At 39.7% G+C, this 19,349-nt stretch overlaps 1 protein-coding gene across 4 annotated transcripts in view; it reads right to left on the minus strand.

The window, feature by feature from the left end:
• Positions 1–18,602, minus strand: part of LOC137498986 (gastrula zinc finger protein XlCGF52.1-like) — a 45,897-nt gene extending 27,295 nt beyond the window's left edge. For 2 of the 4 annotated variants that reach the window (XM_068226962.1, XM_068226965.1), the window contains exons 1-3: positions 15,093–15,399; positions 10,098–10,227; positions 1,932–2,027 (exon numbers count right to left, since the gene is read on the minus strand). In XM_068226962.1, coding sequence (XP_068083063.1) covers positions 1,932–2,027; positions 10,098–10,227; positions 15,093–15,130 — 264 coding nt within the window. In that variant the 5' untranslated portion in view covers positions 15,131–15,399. Of the gene's footprint in view, positions 1–1,931; positions 2,028–10,097; positions 10,228–14,699; positions 15,400–18,341 lie in introns of those variants that run through there. The other 2 variants (XM_068226964.1, XM_068226963.1) reach the window with 2 other exon arrangements.
• Between the last annotated feature and the right edge of the window lie 747 nt (positions 18,603–19,349).

A 19,349-nucleotide genomic window follows, 5' to 3' on the forward strand; every position in this document is an offset into this window, starting at 1 on the left:
TAAAACATACTGCTGCTTCTTCACCAATTCCTAGCTGTAACCCCACAGTACGTTATAGGGTGCTGTTAGATCAGGTCTCCTCGGTGGTCATGGAAGAGGAGCTGGTACATTGTCTGAACATCGACCAATCCAGCGATTCCCCAAGACTGCATTCAGTGTTGTGAAGTAGCCACTGCAAAATGAGCCGGTGCCCCATCATGTGGAGACCAAACAACATCTAAGATTCCCATATTTTGCAGCTGAGGGATGAGCCAGTCATTAATTATCTGGAGGTAACTGTTCTGATTAACAAAAAGACAAAAAATGTAGGCCAAGCAGATAATTTTGCGTCATTCCAGCCCAGATCATGATGTGAGATGGGTTTCGCTCAATTTCTTGAAAGAAATTTGGATTTTCCTTTCCCTAAAAGTAAACAATGGACTATGGGAACTGCAATAAATCACACATTCATCACCGAATGTAACTTCTGCCTTCTGAGTCATTGTTTGGAATTGTTGCAGCATCTGATCACAATTATCAACACATCTCTCCAAATCATCGTCTCCTAAATCACTGACACTCAATGGATGGCAATATCTCATTTTCAGATCTACTTTCATGTGTTTCCTCATGGATGATTCTGGTATCACTAACTCTGACACATGTTTCCATATGGATTTGACTGGAGATTGTTTGACAGATTGTTCCACATCAGCATAAAGTTCAAGTTTGGTGGATTGTCTTCCACTTCTTGGAACGATGCAAACACTGCCCATTCAAAAGGCTTTCCTTTCCTATGCTAACATATCCTTTGTTAGTGCTGCATTCACAAACCGTGCAACAAAATTGTCCCTCACATTTTTAATCGATTTGCCACTTTTTTAATGCTCATGAATCCATACAGCGGTCAGCAAACGTTCCCAATTGTATAATCACTTGTATCAGCCATTCTTTCAATATCTTGGCACCAATTACTGACAACAATCGAAGTCGATAACAATGGGAATAAATAAATAATAAGTAGGGGTATACTGACTTTGTGTGCACTCTGTACTAACAACAAGCTAACAAAACACTGCCTGAAATAGGCTATACCAGCAGTACACCGCTAGTAGCAATGATGCCATCTGCCACACACTATGCATATATAAAAAGAAATTTAAATATATCAGCTGCTGTATGGAGTTGAGGGCCTTGAACCAATGCTAGTTGTCACACAACACTTAACTGTGCACTACAATACACAGTGGACAACCTTGGAACTACTTGTGGAAAATTAGAATATTATACAGGAAAGCTAACAAACCTAAAAATTACTACTTTTAACAGGGCCTGTTTTCCTGTGTTCGTCTTGGCTCTGTTAACTCTGATTTACTGTGAAAAAGAATATACATTAGGCATATTCTTTGTATAGATCCGCTAATATAGTCACCAACAAAAGAGAACGGTAATTTATTACCTGCCTGTATTTATGTTATTTTTAAAAGTACAGACTACCAAATTTTATACCAGCAAATACAGCTTAGCATGAAATACATATTGTCCATCTAACCTGTTGTGTGTTGAAATAAGGAGTTGTTCATTGAAACTGGATCAAAAACTTTCTCAAGTTATTCTACACAGCACCAATAACAGTGACAAAAGAATAATAACTTATTGAAACTCTGTCATAAGAAATATTAACACAGTCAAACATATTAGTAGCAATGATACCAGCTTCCAGACGATATGTAATGGAGGTTTTAGGAAATATACCATCTGCCACATGACATCTAATGTGAGATCTTGGAGCCATTTGAAGCAAATATGAAGTCAGGTTTTGAAAATGTACATTTTCCCTAGGACATTAAAATTGTATGCATTGAAATGAAGAATTGTCCAATGAAATCCATTCAGCCATTTTCTGATTATCTCCATTATCAGACAATGGATTATCAAATTATGTACATTACCTCAAATGTGTTTTCCTGTGTTCGTCCTGGTTCTGTTAACTCTGATTTGATTTCCTGTTTCAGAGGTATCATTTCGGATATAAGTTCATAATTTTCCTGCAAAAAAGAATATAGATTAGGCATATTCTTTGTACAGATCTGGTAATATAGTCACCGACAAATATGCACGGTCACTTATTACCTGCTGGTATTTATGTTATATTTCAAAACACGGACCACCACATTTTATACCAGCAAGTACAGCTTAGCAGGAAATATATCGTGTCTATCTAATCTGTCGTGTGTTAAGTCCCCACATAAAAATATGGTTGGATCCTCAATTGATCTACAGTAATCTGCCACAGAGAGCCTATGTGTCACCAAGGAGATATACTAAGGAAGTAAGGAGTGAGTTACTGTCCCTTTAATTCCCTTTCCTAGCCAGAAAATGCTATTACACATTAGTCTGCCAAGACAAGTGAAAGGTTTTTAATATTATTCAATTTTATATCATACCAACACAGGCATGCCTTACGGCAATGGTGGAACAGTAAAGTGCTGGGAATGGCTAGACGTGACTGTAGCCTTAACAAACTCACGGTATGAAAATCGGAAACCACACAAAACTGACTTCTGGGCTGCTGACAGAGGGTTTCAAACCAACTACCAGATGAATGCAACCTGACAGCTGTGTGATCCAAACCATGCAGCCAATTTGCTTGGTACCTATGAATTCTACACAAAAAATTACCTTAACAGTAAAAAGCAGTGACCTAAATGTCACTAGCAGAAATTTTTCCCAGGTGAAGAAAATAATTAACATGGTGCTACAATCATGGTAGGCCTTTGCCGTTCAGCCTGAGGCCGGCAGAGATGTATCTTTGCTTTTTACACGAGAGAGCTCACATAGACAGAGTGGATCTCAGACCAGATGTCAGATTCGGGTAAAAAATTTCTAACTGGCTGGAATCAAACCCAAAAAACCTAGGTAACAGGAATGCATTCTACCCCTTAACTGATGAAATTGCTGTGTAATTTTAATGACAGCAAAAAGTACAATGTAACCCAACCCTAACTTAAATTTTCTTATTAGCAGTAACAGGTATCATGAGTACCAATAATGTTTGGACACACCACGGTTAGAGCACAGACCATTTATTATATTGCCATATACGTAAAACCATTGGCCATCAGCACACTGGGCAGAGAGCTGTTAGATAAGAATGCAAGGGAAAATGGCATGATGTCAATATTCCACTCAGCAATTACTCACAATGAATCACTTCCAGGACTGCACCACTTCTGCTATCGACAGCAAGGTCCTACAACTATGCTACCACCTATGTGCACTGTGTGATGAATGGTTGATCATCTTTGTTCATTAAAGGGGTCTAACATCTAGGTCATCAGGCCCTGTGATGAAAGGAATATGTATTGAACGTCTGTACATTTCTTACTCTACACCAAATATTATTTTATGTTAAAGACTATAAAGCTTTAAAATGCAATATTGCAGTATGTTCTCTGAAGAAAAAGGTAGTTTGTTATGAGTTTCAATTCCAATACTGACACTAATTTCTTTAACATAACTTTGATATTCGTACAAGTTTGACACAGTAACATTTTAAAATTATAACAAAACTACACTGTGCATATACGTCAGTATTAAGTTTAACAGAGTAACATAATAAGAAATATCCAAGCTATTGATATTGAAAAGGAGTGCACTCGATTTTCAGATATGTATAGACATCACTCTCTTCTGCAGTGCTTGTACCGTGGAACTCTTTCACCTACACATTCATTCTCAGAACAGTGTGCATTAGTTGCAGAATTTTAGCTTTTAGCAACTCTTGCACAATATCACATCTAATAAGAAGCAGCTCACAGTCTCTGGAATAGATTATTACGTCACGTCACAGTTAATCCTCGAACGACCGTGTAACAACTTTCAAGGTCTTCAACTACACGGAGGTCAGTGTTCTCCCTAGGACCTTTTTACTGGGCGCACCGCCCTGGCGTTTTTAAAGACCGCACCGCTAACATAACCTAGATATGTACGAGTTACTTACCGTTAATGCATATTTGAGTCATTTGGTGATCCAAATCAAAATTTAAATACTATAAAACTGTTTGTATAAATGATAAATCTTCATTATTGTCAATATAATTGCATCAATTGCATTGGAGTTAAGTGCAGAATCGCATGTGACCACAAGATTCCCCATGATGGCACAAATGCGGCAGTCCATAGAAACCGAGTGGTAAGCTCCAGTGTTTCATGCTTATGAACAACCGGCACCTAGAACTTCAAAATATTTTGAAATGTCTTGGTTGTCATAATATGAAAATAGTTCAATTTTGCAGTTAAATTTACCTGTCTTTTATTACTGTTAATGCCCTGAGCAGAAATTTTTTAAATTTGATCACTTTTACGTAATATTCCCCACGCGGCTACTCATTTCTGCCATACGGCTGATGAAAATTTCTGGGGAGGACACTAGAGGTACTAGAACGTTGTCGTGCAGGAATTTACTTACATTCCAGTAAAGTTACACACATGTGCTGGGATATTTCAGCATCTTCAAATATCATTGAACCGAACCAGGAACACACTTGCCAACATGAAATTACCATGCCATTATTTTCCCCTCTGAGCTAGTCAGCTTGCGTTTTTCCTAAAATTAAATTTAAAATATATTGTGGTTCCACCTATTCAATATAAGAAAACTTATTAATGCAAGGTTACGTTATAAGTGATTCACTTATTGACTTTTTAAATTTGATCATTTTTACACAATATTCTCCACCTGGCTACTCATTTCCGCCATCCGGCTGAGGAAAACTTCTGGGGAGGACACTGGAGTTACTAGAATGTTGTCGTACAGGAATTTACTTATATGCCAGTAAAGTCACTTACATGTCCTGGGATATTTCTGAATCTTCAAATATCACTGAACCAAACCAGGAACACATTGAGTCACTTATTGACTTATAATGTAACCTTGCATTAATAAGTTTTCTTGTATTGAATAGGTGGAACCTGAGCCATGCTTAATGGCATGTTCATAAATGTGACTTTTTTTTCAATATGTAAATGGCTTCCTATGGCCTCAATTCGAATAGCATATGTGTTTCTGGCAATGTACTAGAGAGGGCAGCACTGTGTGATATAAACACGGAAGATCGTTCCTTTTGCGAGACGAGAAGTAAATGGTATCTTTGCCTTGTTTATGGGAGATGAATTAACAAAGGAGCCCACACAGAGCAGAGCTGCATTCCTATCTTATAAATGGGTGTTTAATATATTTAAACCTAGCTCATAATAACATGCATCTTATTATTTTGATTATTCATATCGCAGATACGTTAACTGTTGTTTAACTCTGGTTATGCAGTTCTTTAGTATTACTATTTGCCCTATTGATTATGGCTGATCGATATGCGTCTTCCGCCCCAAACAGCATGAATGGGACGTGTGTGTGTTAGTATGTTTGTAACTATGCCATGATGATAACTGAGTCTCTAATCGATTCCATTTATGTGCACTGAATCATATGGTATTTCGTCATCAAATATATCTGTGCTCCCCGTGTCGACTGGAAGCTCCATTCTCGCCATACGGGGCACGTGGCAGGGTGGTTTTGAGTAAGCCTTCTCACGTTGAACGGTTTCACCGCAATTTAAAATCTTGTCTAACTGCGTTCCACAGCGCTGATCAGCGCAACTGGGACGAAAATTTGTCATTTTTTGTTATAGCCTTCAACAATGCTCTGCATGAGTCTCATCACCATACTCCAGCTGATCTGTTTATAGGACGAACCCTGGCTGACCGGCCCCAATTGAGATAGGACATTGGATATCTGTCCGAGCTGTCGAGGAGCATGGGTATTGAGTCTAAATGGAAGGAAGCTGTTGCGCACTTGGTCAGAGCCTGTTAACGGGTGGCTAAAAGATTCAACCGAGGAAGGAGAAACGTTGCAATGGATGTGGGAGACCAGGTTGTGGTGCAAAATGTTTCCCATAAGCTCGGCGGCCAAGCTGTTTAAATAGTCAGATCCCAAGAGAATAGTGAGATTCCTGGGACCAGTAACAGTAGAATTAGAAGATTTTGTTAATAAGAGATTATCAAAAGCACATATATAATCAGTAAAGCCTTATCATCAATGTTGCACGTAAAACCCTACATATAGTGCATAATATTTTAGTAGCAACATGATTGTTCCGTTTGTCATATAATTGCCCTTATTCTAAAGCCCTTTTCTCTCTCAGGGAATAATGAATAAATAAAAGGGAAAGAAGGAATATTGGTATTACAGAGTGAAGTTGAGACGGAACAAATTTTGATTTCCTTAAGTACGTGAAGGCGCTATTCAAATCATATTGGTTTCCCTTGGATGCCTGACTCTTACACCCGAATATACAGAATGAATTTTTAAAAAACGAATATAGACTGATTGACTCGGCGTGACACCCTTTTTTCTTAAGAAAGTCCAGACCTCCGGTCAAGGTGGACTTCATTTTATTGTGAATTGTTGTAAATAGCCTTTGAAATTGTGTGTATTTGTATATGTTCATAGCGATAGTTAGATTGTAAGTTCCTAGTATGTATTAGTGCGTGCACTTTAGAATGAAGATATTAGGCCTCATTTTAAAATGGGTCCCCCTTGTCTGATCAACAAGAAGGGATGCATTTTAAAAGGGGGCATTTGGATGCTGAGCCATGCTTAATGGCATGTTCATAAATGTGACTTTTTTTCAATATGTAAATGGCTTCCTATGGCCTCAATTCGAATAGCTTATGAGTTTTTGACAATGTACTAGAGAGGGCAGCACCATGTAATATAAACACGGAAGATGGTTCCTTTTGCGAGACAAGAAGTAAAGGGTATCTTTGCCTCGTTTATGGGAGATGAATTAACAATGGAGCCCACACAGAGCAGAACTGCATTCCTATGTTATAAATGGGTATTTAACATATTCAAACCTACCTCATATTAACATGCATCTTATTATTTTGATTACTCATATCGCAGGTACATTAATTGTAGTTTAACTTTGGTTCTGCAATTCTTTAGTACAGTAGAACCTCGATAATTCAAAATCCCGCCTAATTCGAAGAAGCTCTCATTCCCGGAAACTTGAGATGGAGTTTTGCATGTTATTTAAATTGTTTAATTTGAAATACGGATAACTCGCAATTCAAAGTACAATATCGGCCCCATTACCAAAATTTATACTTTAATTCAAAACTGCCTTTACATTTTAAAACAATAATAACCTATGTTACAGAGTAATTTCAACTCAAAATTTATCCGTGTCATAATGGAACACGTGTTCCAGAACGTGGAGGGGTAGCTTTCTCTTTGTTTCCGTACTTACACTCACCTCGGTGCGTCTACAGTACGCTTGATGATAGCTAAGTTGAATGAAATCGGAATTCTTTTGTATTCAACCTTTTAAGGGACGCCGTAATATCATGCAACAGGCCGTGTGCGGAAAAACAGAATCCGCGAACACTGGCAATGCCGACAATTGACGAAAAAACGTGGCTCATATAATAAATTTGTAGGCACCGAACCATATTGTCATTGCTGATGAAACTGCATTGCTTTATTTTAAAGCAAGCCCAAACGGTCTTATTATTTTAAAGGAGAAAGTGCCAGCCGGAGTGTCGTACAAGGGTGAGGGATGGGGGTCATTGTAGTGCGTTACAATGCACTTGGAAGCGAGAAACTTAATCCCGTCATAGGAAATTTCGATAAGCCACAATGTTTTAAAGGCGTCGGGCACTTTCCATGCCAGTACAAAGCATCTAAAAATACAAACAGAACAGAAATCCAAAAAATTATGCATTTGAACAGGGGAACCAGCATAATTTATCCTCGTCTTTGAATTGTGTTATTTTTTCTTTCCTTGCGTGAGGTTATGTTTGTCAGTGATTTATCCAAGTGCATTATTTGAACATTGAAAGTGCACCTTGTTGGATACATTTTGGGAATAGGTTTTCCATGGCAATTGAAAGGTTTAAACTGTGAATCGAGGTGAGGGCATGTATTAATGGGTCTTAGAATGCTTTGTGATGCAGCAAGTGTTTACATTTCTGAAGTACGAGTGAAGTGCCATGGCGGGAAATCATACAAGGATAGTCATAAGAAAGTTTGATTTTTAAGGGCATTGGGTACTTTCTGTGTAAATACAAGGCATCTAAAATGCATACAGTATAGTAATCCAATTAATAAAGCACTTGCACATGGGAGCCAGCATAGATTTCTCGTCTTTGAATCATGCTTTTTTCTTTCTTTCGTTGCGTGAGGTTGTGTATGCCAGTGAGATATCCAGGTGCATTATCTGAATACTGTAAATGCACCTTCTTAGATACATTTTGGAAATCGATCTTTTTTCATGACATTTGAAAGGTTTAAACTGTGAATCAAGGTTAACTGCATGCAGGAACGGGCCTTAGAATATTTTGTAACATGGCAAGGGCTGGTACTTCTGAATTGCGAATTGGCGGTTAATTCGAAGTCCGCTTTTTGAGTCCCAACGACTTCGAATTAACGAGGTTTTACTGTATTACTATTGGCCCTATTGTTTATGGCTGATCGATATGTCTCTTACGGCTCAAACAGCATGAATGAGACGTGTGTTTGTTAGTATGTTTGTGACTATGCCATGATGATAACCGAGTCTCTAATTGATTCCATTTATGTGCACTGCATCGTATGGTATTTCGCCATCAAATATACCTGTGCTCCCCGTGTCGACTGGAAACTCCATTCTCGCCATACGGGGCACATGGCATGGTGGTTTTGAGTACGGATTCTTCCGATCTCGTTGTTATATTGTCTGCGTCATGCACACTGCTGTCTGGTGTACGAGAGACCTGCACTTCGTGACCAGGTGAGTCACCCTATATGGATTGGTATCCGACTTTATTAATTGGAGCGACCGCTCGTATTGCCTGCCGTACTGGCATATGTGTGTGTGCGAGTTCGGGAGTGTGTGCGTGAGTTAGGGGAGCAAAAAGATGATGTACTGCTCAGTTCTATTTTCGTTTTTAATTTAGTTTCTGTACCTTATTTTGGTTCTCGGTACAGTATTACTTATTTTGTCTTGGTCTCTGTCTCGGGCGCTTGCTTGCCCGTGAGGCAGCCATGTTTATTTACCTTCATTCTTGTCGGCAATGCGCCTGCCTGTGTTTTCTCCTTTCATTTTAAATACACTTCTTTGGTCCAGAGACATTCTTCTCTCGGGCGTGATATTGTCTTTCATATTTGTTTTACCTGCCTTTTCTTCTCCATGATGCGGAGAGGTTTTATCATAGAGATATGGCTATTGTAAATAATGAGCGAAAAGAATATACATGCTTGGAAGAAGTCAATTTCATAAAAAGAACGAACTGGGCTGCGTGAGCTGTATTAACACCTGCAAATGTCACGTTACAATGTTTTGACATCCATTGAACGAGGTATGCTTATGTTACAATCCTTTTCCCTTTTTAAGTTATTGACATCACTATTTTGCTTGTCTGTTTCAAATTTACTTTAGCAATACACCCCCATTTAAGTTTTATTCGGATTTTATTGCCGTAGTATTAGATTGATATCCTTATTCATCAATAATGAGGGACTTTTTCAGCTCAATGCTGTGTTCTCCTGGCCTTTCCTAGTCGTGGTCCCACGCCTCATTTTTCCCCTATGTGCGTATCATTTTACGTCTCACATCATCGGTAGGGAACGGGGTGGTGCAAACCACAATATATTTTTAATTTAATTGTAATCTCAAATAAAAGTTTCAAATCGAGGATTGTGGCGATGTTTAGTAAACTCACAGAGGCTTGCAGACTGAACGCTGAAAGGCATAACAGTCTATAATAATAATGTATGTAATCTCAGTTCAATATGGACAAAATGAAATTCTTATCATTCAATACATTTTTCCTGTCAAAATGAAGAGCCACTGAACTGCAAGCCATATATCTGGAAGGATGCAATGGACTGTGGTGAATGCAGCAACAGAGAGAGCAAAGGAAGATAATTAAGAACTCTCACTTCCCCAAAACTTTTGAGCGAGACTCAACCTATATCAGTATGTTTGCTATGAAATGTGCTATACTGATAGTAACTGCCACACTACTGTAGGTTAAATTGCTATCACTATAAAGTTACCTGGAATGACACTCACAAGTGAAGTATCTGCTGTTACTTCAACCCAGACTGGTTCCTCTTTGATCTGTACTTTCAGGTCCATTTCACACTGCAAATGAAGTAGTTCAAAGGTGCTGAGCTTGTAAATCACTTCCAATAATGCTGCACTGAAACAGGAACCAGAAATATATTATTAATCCTTAGTTTGTAGTCCAGTGACTATGCAACAAGCTTGTAGTTTTTCAGGGCTGTTGATATCATAAACATAACCATAAGATGCACAGTTTTGCATAGAACTACAAATGACAAGGACATAATTTTCATTGTGCATTGTTCAGTATCAAATTGGAGCAAACTTCAAGATATTCCAATGACTAAGCAACCTTTAACTCAGGTCCAATTATTATCCCCATTTCCCTTCCATACAGTGCCATACTCCACATTCAGTGTAAAAAATACTGTAACGTGTTGGCGGGGTAAATAAATAAATAAATTAGGACAGCACCTAGTGGCGTCCTATTTCTAAGATTTATTAACTTAGTACTACAATTACAGATTTACACACACACAGATGATAGCCGAGATTACATCTTACGCAAGTACATTCACACGGTTTGTGCTATCACTCATAGTTTCTCATGTTCCATCTACAATGTCACAAACACACAGAGTCATCGATTATGTACACTACACTCACTCATACTCGCCAGCGCTGTCACGGTCCACAGCCTACACGTCAGTCTCGCAGGTCGGGATAGTATCCGCTGTTCACTCAATCCGTCAAACCCCGTTCACAGTCTACACACATCGCCACACAGTGTTCCCTTCTTCGCCGCTCCAGAACACCCAAGGTTCTTCTCCAGCAGCCAGCCACAAGGGATGCGCGCACACATACACACACACGATGTCAGGGCAACAGGAACGAGTCCTTGGCTCCAACAGGCAGATAATTCATCAGGCTGCACTCTCCCAGGCCATAACTGACTGCGCTCCAGCGAACTCAATCTCGCTCTCAGTCACTAACTCCGTCTTACTCTCACTCAAAGTTACTCCTCTCCTTATATACCTGCTCTGGGCCTTCTACAATCGTCCGGATGTTCGATGGATCCAGGAACCTCATGAGATGGAAGACTCCAGATTAATCGTTGAGTAATTTCCGTCGTCCCATGCGGCCCGACCATGGACAGAAGAGAGAAGGGCCCACCCAGCACTTAAATGTTGCTCGCGATTGGCGTGCTCGAGCCTAAGGGGGTGGGGCGATAGGTGACGAGCTTGGCACGTAGCGACTTGGCATGGTGGACGCTATAACCATTACATTGCCCCTTCCTTAAGGCTGCTTGTCCCGAACTGCTCCATGATATGCTGAAATACGGTTTGTTCGGTTGGCCACCACCTTCCCGTGGGGGATCCGCTGGGTCCGGTCGACGGTGTCCTTGTCCCCGTTGATGACGATCAGCGAGTCCTCTTGTGGCAGCTGGATCTTCGGTGGTTTTCCTTTCCTCCACACCCACATCCACTTTCAGGGCTTGAGCGCCTTCGTAGTCCTCTGGTGTGATGCCCGGGACTGGTTTGCTCACCCCAGATTTAGCCCTGCTGAAATTCCTCTTCTTCCGGGGTGTGGAATTTGATGTTCGTACCAGCATGCGGCTTTGTGCCAGAACAAGTGTCCTAGTCAGGTGGCATACTCGTTCGTTGGTCATCTGTTCGTCTTTGATTGGTGCTCCGTCTCTTAATAGGGGTCCCTTCAGCTGTACTGTTGCAGTCACTGCCTCAGTCTCATTGGCCATCGTCAGAGCCTCTTCGTAGTTCTGTTTCCTTCCGGTCGTCCTCCCTGGATGGGTCGCAGCGCCACGTGGTTTATTACAGCCATCAGCCGCCTCGAGCTTGGTGTCACCTCGGGATAATTCCAAAATCACGTCTCCTGGTCACTCAATCTCGGCATCGAATTCCCGCGGCGTTACATTAGTGCGCTGACTCCTCTCCTGCAGCTGGACTCGGTAGGTGGCTCTCAGTTGCTGGACACCGCAGCACACGTCCAGCACTCCCACAACCTCCTCGTAGGTTGAACATCGCTGGGGGCTGCATTGTACTGTCATCTTCTGTAGTCCGGCGATCGGGTATTCGGCACTCTTCTTGGACTTCGATCCAGTCTCGAACTGGGTCCGGTATGTTCTCTTGGAAGTAATTTCCGTCGTCCCATGCGGTGCGACCATGGACAGAAGAGAGAAGGGCCCACCCAGCACTTAAAATGTTGCTCGCAATTGGCGCGCTCGAGCCTAAGGGGGTGGAGCGATGGGCGACGAGCTCGGCGCGTAACTACTTGGCATGGCGGACGCTATAACCATTACAATATGTTTTCAAACTGTTGAAGTTGACATAATCATCAATCGGTTTACTGATTGCTGAGCGTCGTGACCTCATTTCTTGACTTCATTAGTAACTACATTCTTAACGAGATTTTTCCACCCTGAGCGGTCTTCAGCTCTTCTTAACATACTGTGAAGAGGTAGACCGGTGATCTTCTTTGCTTGGTCTAACCATCTACTTGTTGTTCTGCCTTATGGTCTAGTGGTCTAGTGCATTCAATTTTGCCTTGCAAAATGGCTATATACTAGTACTTTATAAATCTGTATCTTGTGTTCAACAGACTGAAAAACTTACAGGTTACTTTAATTAAGTCAACACTAAAAAGCAAGTGCTACATCATATCATGCGACACTTTGTGTTTAAAAATCATTCAAATATGAATATCTATTACAGAAGTGAGAACATTTATTGTCTTAAGCAAGGCCAGTGTAAAACTTCAGTATGCTCCATCATCTAGCAATATAACACTATACAGTGCAAAAAGGACATTCTTCTCTTCTTCTCTTGTTGTTAGCGCTTTGCTCATTTGCTGGAACAATGACACCAACTGTTACTGAAGTGCCATTTCTTCATTGGTGAGTGCTTCTCCTGACTAATGAAACTACCAAAGGATGCTTAACAGAGAGCTTGCTGAAGGGAGTTTTGTGCCATACCATTGGTCTAAATGTTTACGAGTATTTGTTGTTCTTCAGGTATTAATGAAACCTGTCTGGATAAGAATAATACAAATGGTATATGATGAGGTTAAAGTCGATTAACTGGGATGAAAATACGTAGTCGAATTGCAGGCGATATGGATTAAGACATCTTCGATTGTCCAGTGAAGCCTTGGGTTTGATAATTTGTTCCCCAGGCATGATATACTGTATATTGTTCAAGCTTTTCATCAAGAAGACCCATTTCAGTGTCAGACATGGATTATTTTTAAAATACAATGCGATACAATTACTTTTAGATGAGCATTTTAATTTTTCAAAGTGATTTTAGTATGTGTACATATTTTATTCAATTTTTTTTGCTGTAATTATTATGTAACCATTACATCAATACAATTAAGAGTTTATCAATACAATTTATGTAATTTGATAAGATTCCTCAGACCAATATGGGCTTTAAGATTGAACAAGGCTGGTGATGCCCAATAAGAAGTGGACGAAACATGTACCTTTAAAATTCTGGTAATTTCTATCTGCATTTGACCACACTATAGTGGAATAATTTGTATTGAATAGGTGGTATTTAAATTACTCCTTGTGTAAACTTAGTTTTATAGCTATGATCAATACGGAATAATGACGAGAAAAATGGTTTGTAATATTTTATATGAAACTGGTAAGATTGCTTTTAATGGCTACATTCCTACGTTGTAATGGCCGAAGTTGACTTCATTTATGAAAACCACAAAGACAGGCTTTCTGAGAATCCCATAGCAAAGCACAGGTATAGTATGCGCACCTTTTAGCGATACATGGACACCCTAGTTCTGAATTGGTCGACCTCGGGTATCTTCGAGATTCATATTGGAAACCTTTGAAACAAAAACTATGAATCGCTTATGCATCGCTGTGCGACATCTGGCGTACACTTTACGTATTAGTACTATTGTTGTTTACACAGCAAAGCCAAACTATGGAATTCATGCTAGGAACAAGATTCGCATCGAGAAATGTTATATAATGTTATATAATATGTGTATGACACAGTTGTTGGCTTAAGATAATAAAGGTTTAGAAAATTCATATCGATCGATCATATTATCAATTCAATTCAGATTTAATTTCCATTCAGTTGGCGGTATTAGAGGAAATTTCCAATTTCTTTGAAATCATTTCGGAAAAGGCTAGGAAAGCAACAGATAGGGAATCTGCCACCTGGGCGACTGCCCTAAATGCAGATCAGTATTGATTGATTGATCTCCCTCCTTACTCCTCACCCTAAACAAAGAAACATCACTAAAAGGTGCGTGGACTATACTTCAGCTAGTTACATTAATATATTATTGGTTTTACATGGATATAACTATTATCCTTTACAGTCTTGAGAGCCGGAATTATATCCTGAAGTAATTATTATATGCACTGACAGTTCTCGAGAAATATCTACCAAAAGAGAGGCAGCCTACTTTTATAATATCACACACAAAGAATTCGTCAGGTATAAATACTGGCTATCAACTGTATATAGCTGTTGTGGAGTACTGATATGATACAGAAGAATCTCCAAGATGACACTGATATACCAAAAATTCCTACAGGAATAAGGATAATCTTACATGTAACCTAAACGGAACAACTCCGAAGGTTTCCAACCAGGAACTTTTCTATTAACATGTTTTGTAGCCTACAAAGTAAGAAACGAATCAAAATTCTGGATATCCCTCTTAAATCGTGCACACAGATGAGTTGAATAACACGCCAATACAATAATTGAAACTATTCACTAAATCTTGTTACTTCCCTATAAAATTTTCATCCTCCATCACCATCTCTCCTACTATTAAATTTAGATAACCAATGCAGTGAAACTCAGATTTACACTGTTACAACAATTGCCGGCTATCATAAAGCAAGAGCAACGAATTTTCAAAAGAAAAACTATTTGCATGGGTTTAAACATAAAAATATAGATCTAGGACAAAATATGCCGATATCGGAAACAGTTTTACCTAATTCCGGTTGAGAAATGTTTTATACGATGTACCATATGAAGCCTACTATTCAGACCTAGAACTTTGACAGAATAAATGTTTGAGCCTTGAACTTTACTGAAAATATGTTAAGGATTGGGGACACAGTGTAAAATGATAGTAATCACAATTCCTTAAGGAACAAATCTTGGAGAAGGAACAGAACTAACGGATCAAAACTGTGCATTGTTTCGCGCGATATGCCCAAGACGCATCCTAAAACAGTGCAGTATAACTAATAACATACGCTCCACTTCAAAACCAAACCGGATTTGTGAAGTATGCAGTAATCTTCTTCTTCTTCTTGGTTAGTTTTTGGACATCGTCGTAAGACGCTACGTCCAGTCACTGGTTTGCGGAATAATTAATGTCTGGGAGAGGTACCAACATGAGAAGAAATTAGTACACTACAAGATAGAAGGGTGAGCTATGTAATGAAGTGAATGACATCCGGTAATAATGAAACTGAGGAAAAAAACCAAATAATATGAAGGCTAAACTAACTAGGATAACCCAAAAACACAGGGATACAGGGTTCTAATGCTTCACGTCTGTGTGGTCTGCCACGACGTCTTACTACAAACAAACACAACCGGACCACAAATAAGGGTTGGGAGACGAAAGGTCGTACCTATAGGGAAGGAAAAGGTTAGGATTGAATGTTACAGGTGAAAATAAAAAACAAAAATATTAAGTCTACAACGCGAAAAGGCGGTTGAAACACTAAACACGAAACAGTTAACGGCAGTTGGCAACCCGCATGTAGAAGCTTAGCGACGAATGCGTGACGGTGATGTTCATATGTCTGACACTGAAAAATGATATGATTGACAGGACTTACTGCTCAAAAACATGGACATAAGGTACTTTCGATAAGATTTAGGCGATAGAGATGAGCAGACGTACACACATGAATTAAGCGGAAATGTATGATTTGAAGAATATGACGCCGAGTGTAGGAACAAACGGCGAACCACGGATTAGTAGGAATATCAGACAGTATCGTGAATAAGTGCTTACCTTTCAACGGGGGAGTGCGACGCCATTACACACCACTGATCGTGGATGACGTGATGACCGTATTCCCATGAGTCTGTGTGTGAAACTGCGTTATAGTAGACCAATCCAATACCCTGGGCGGCCTCGTTAGATAGGATATCCGCTATGAAGTTGCCGTGTTTTTCAGAATGGCCCGGAAGCCATGTGAATAATACTTGAACATGACGGAGGGATAAGTCTGAACGTAATGTACGGAAATGTTGAATGTACCAAATATTAGAATGTTCTGGATTATCTAAAGCCATCAAGGTGCTTTAGTAGTTAGTACAAATGAAAACTGTGAATATTCCAAAATATTATATGATTGTGCATATGTAATATGTTCCGATAATTCCATTACAGGATCCGCATGTGTTACTTAGCAGTAGGGGAAGGTCCATATAATCGAAAAAGGTCATCATATATTTCCTGTAGCTCTTGTTTCCATGGGTCTTTAGGGTCCATTACTGCGATTAAATCTGCAAAATTGTTAAAGAGTTTTGGAAGCTGTACATCAGAATGATCGTTTGATTGACCATGTAAAGCCATGACAGAGGGAGATGCCGATATTGGCGCAGGAGACGTCGAAGGTTGCCCTTGAGGACTCGGCTTCCGGGATGTAGATACAGGCTCTTTAGAAGTAGCAGGTATCAAACGTACGACTGGAGTGCCAGAATGTTCCGGAACCGTCTTCGGATTACTGAGCAAATTAAGATATGATACCTTGTCATAACCTGGTTTAGCAGGTGGGCGGGAAGGGTTACTAACCACCATGGTAAATTTACGCTTGCGAGGGAAAGTTTCATCCGATTGAGATGATCTATTGGGTAAAGAGGGAAAATGTTGGGGCATCAGAAGGGGGTTAGATAAGGACTGTAATGGGGCAAAAGAGTTTTTCACTTCGAAATACGATTTGTTTTCAACACTCATAATGCGTTTAATTTCTTTTTGTTGTTTGTGGATTTCACAATGTTCTGCTCCCGCAAGATGATTTCCGCCACAGTTAGCACATTTAACGACTGGGTGAGTGCAGTCTTCAGTAGAATGAGTAAGGGAACACTTTCCACATCTCGGCTCCCTAGAACGACAATTAGTGGCGGTGTGTCCATACCGCTGACATCGTTTACATAATAAAGGAGAGAATATAAAGGCCTGAACCTCTAACATGACTTTAAAAATGGACACACTTTTCGGAAGTTGTTGACTCTCGAATACAACCTTCACAGTACCTGTAGGGATATATTCAGTTTTTCCGTCTTTAGATGAACGTCTATTTAGACGTTGTACCTTCACCACTGGATATGGCGAGTCTAAATAGGTGAGAATATCGGATTCGGAAATAGTAGTGTCTACTCCCCGTATGACCCCTACTCGCTGAATATTCGAAGACGGAATAAAAGCTGTCAATTTCTTTTCTATAAGAATGGGATGAGAGAGAAAGGCGTTTGCAGCCTTACTAGACATGAAAGTAACTTGAATTCGATTTCTTCCCTTCCTATGAATGGCCTTGACGTCACTAATGTGCCTCTCGTAGAAAATCCGTCCCAGAGCCATAGGGTGAATATGTCCTATTTTATTTGTAGAGTCAATCGATTCGACAAATACTATGTAAGGACCAAGATGAGTGGTAGAATAGGTAGCTACAGGAACTTGCAGACGCTGGTCCGAATCACGTATTGTATCTGGAGAACTATCACGTTGGGTAGCAGTATTACTAACGTCCATGGGGGAATCCTTACGCACGGCACCTGTTCTAATATCAGGAGGCCGGCCTAAAGGGCCGCCGCCACTATCTACAGACATAATAGCCCAAAAGGAATTACCCTACACTAGCCCCAGAACAAACACAAAAGGAAGGACTAGAATATGAACACAAACATAAAAAACTCTACTTATCTACGGACAGGAAAAGGCCGCTGCACCAGTGACCGGAGCGAGACGTGTGCACCGCACAACAGCCGAACACCGAATCCCTACGATCACAATTATCTACACACTAGTACAATCTTCCAGTCGTATGCAGTAATCGTAAACCCACAGCCGATTTGATGTGTCTTGTCTTGTCTATTTAATGGGCTTCGCTTGGGAGCGGTATACCCAGCCACGTATCCTAAAAACAAAGCCAAAAGATGGAGGATGCTGAAACTTTAATGCTAAAGGTAAGTGTAAGTATAGAAAGAAACTACAAACCCTACACACAGGAAACAAACACAGGGATACAAGGTACTAGGCTTCACGCCAGAACGATCTATACTTGGCGACTTCTACAAATCACGTACAGAACCGGGTCCACACTTACGGAGTAGGGGAAAGGACAGAAACTACAGGAATATTTTGTTGTCAAAAAGGAAATTGGATAGGGCAGCTACCGAATATGGAGTGGAATCTAGTATCCAACACGTCAATTTCGTATGTAACGCGAATTGTTTCCGAAAACAAGGTTGTAACCATTTACGCCTACTAACTTCTAATAACGGTCACTGAAATAAAATATGATTAATAGTAGCCACCGACGTACGACATGTGCAGAGTAGAGGTGGGGACGGAGCGAGTAATACCGATGAGTAATCCGGTTGTATCGGTAGAGCGCACCACCGATCCCCTCCGCTTACAACTGCGAGTACTCGCGGAGGACCTGAGCACAGTGTAGCGCACAACACACGTACGAAAGTACCTGTATTCAATCTGTGTTGTTTCGAATGTACGTATATATTTCCTACGCTTGTTATATTTTGTAGATAATGTAAAGTCTGTTAGATTATATTTGTGGTGTTAGTGTGATATTTAAACATATTCGTAGATAGTAGTTATATTTTTAGAACATTTAAAGGAATTTAAAGAAATTTTTACAGAAAGTTGTTCCACAATGGCCACGAAAACCGTCGGATGCCTGGCAGTTTCTTGACATCACTGACAATAGGAAACACGCAAAATGCAAATTTTGTGGCCGCACATACGCGACGGGTGGTGGCACATCAAATATAATATAATATAATATAATATAATATAATATAATATAATATAATATAATATAATATAATATAATATAATATAATATAATATAATATAATATAATATAATATAATATAATATAATATAATATAATATAATATAATATAATATAATATAATATAATATAATATAATATAATATAATAACTGTATTTATAGAAGCATTCTACTGATAGCTGTTTGGCAT

This window comes from Anabrus simplex, chromosome 3, assembly GCF_040414725.1.
Source record: "Anabrus simplex isolate iqAnaSimp1 chromosome 3, ASM4041472v1, whole genome shotgun sequence".
Lineage (NCBI taxonomy): Eukaryota > Metazoa > Arthropoda > Insecta > Orthoptera > Tettigoniidae > Anabrus > Anabrus simplex.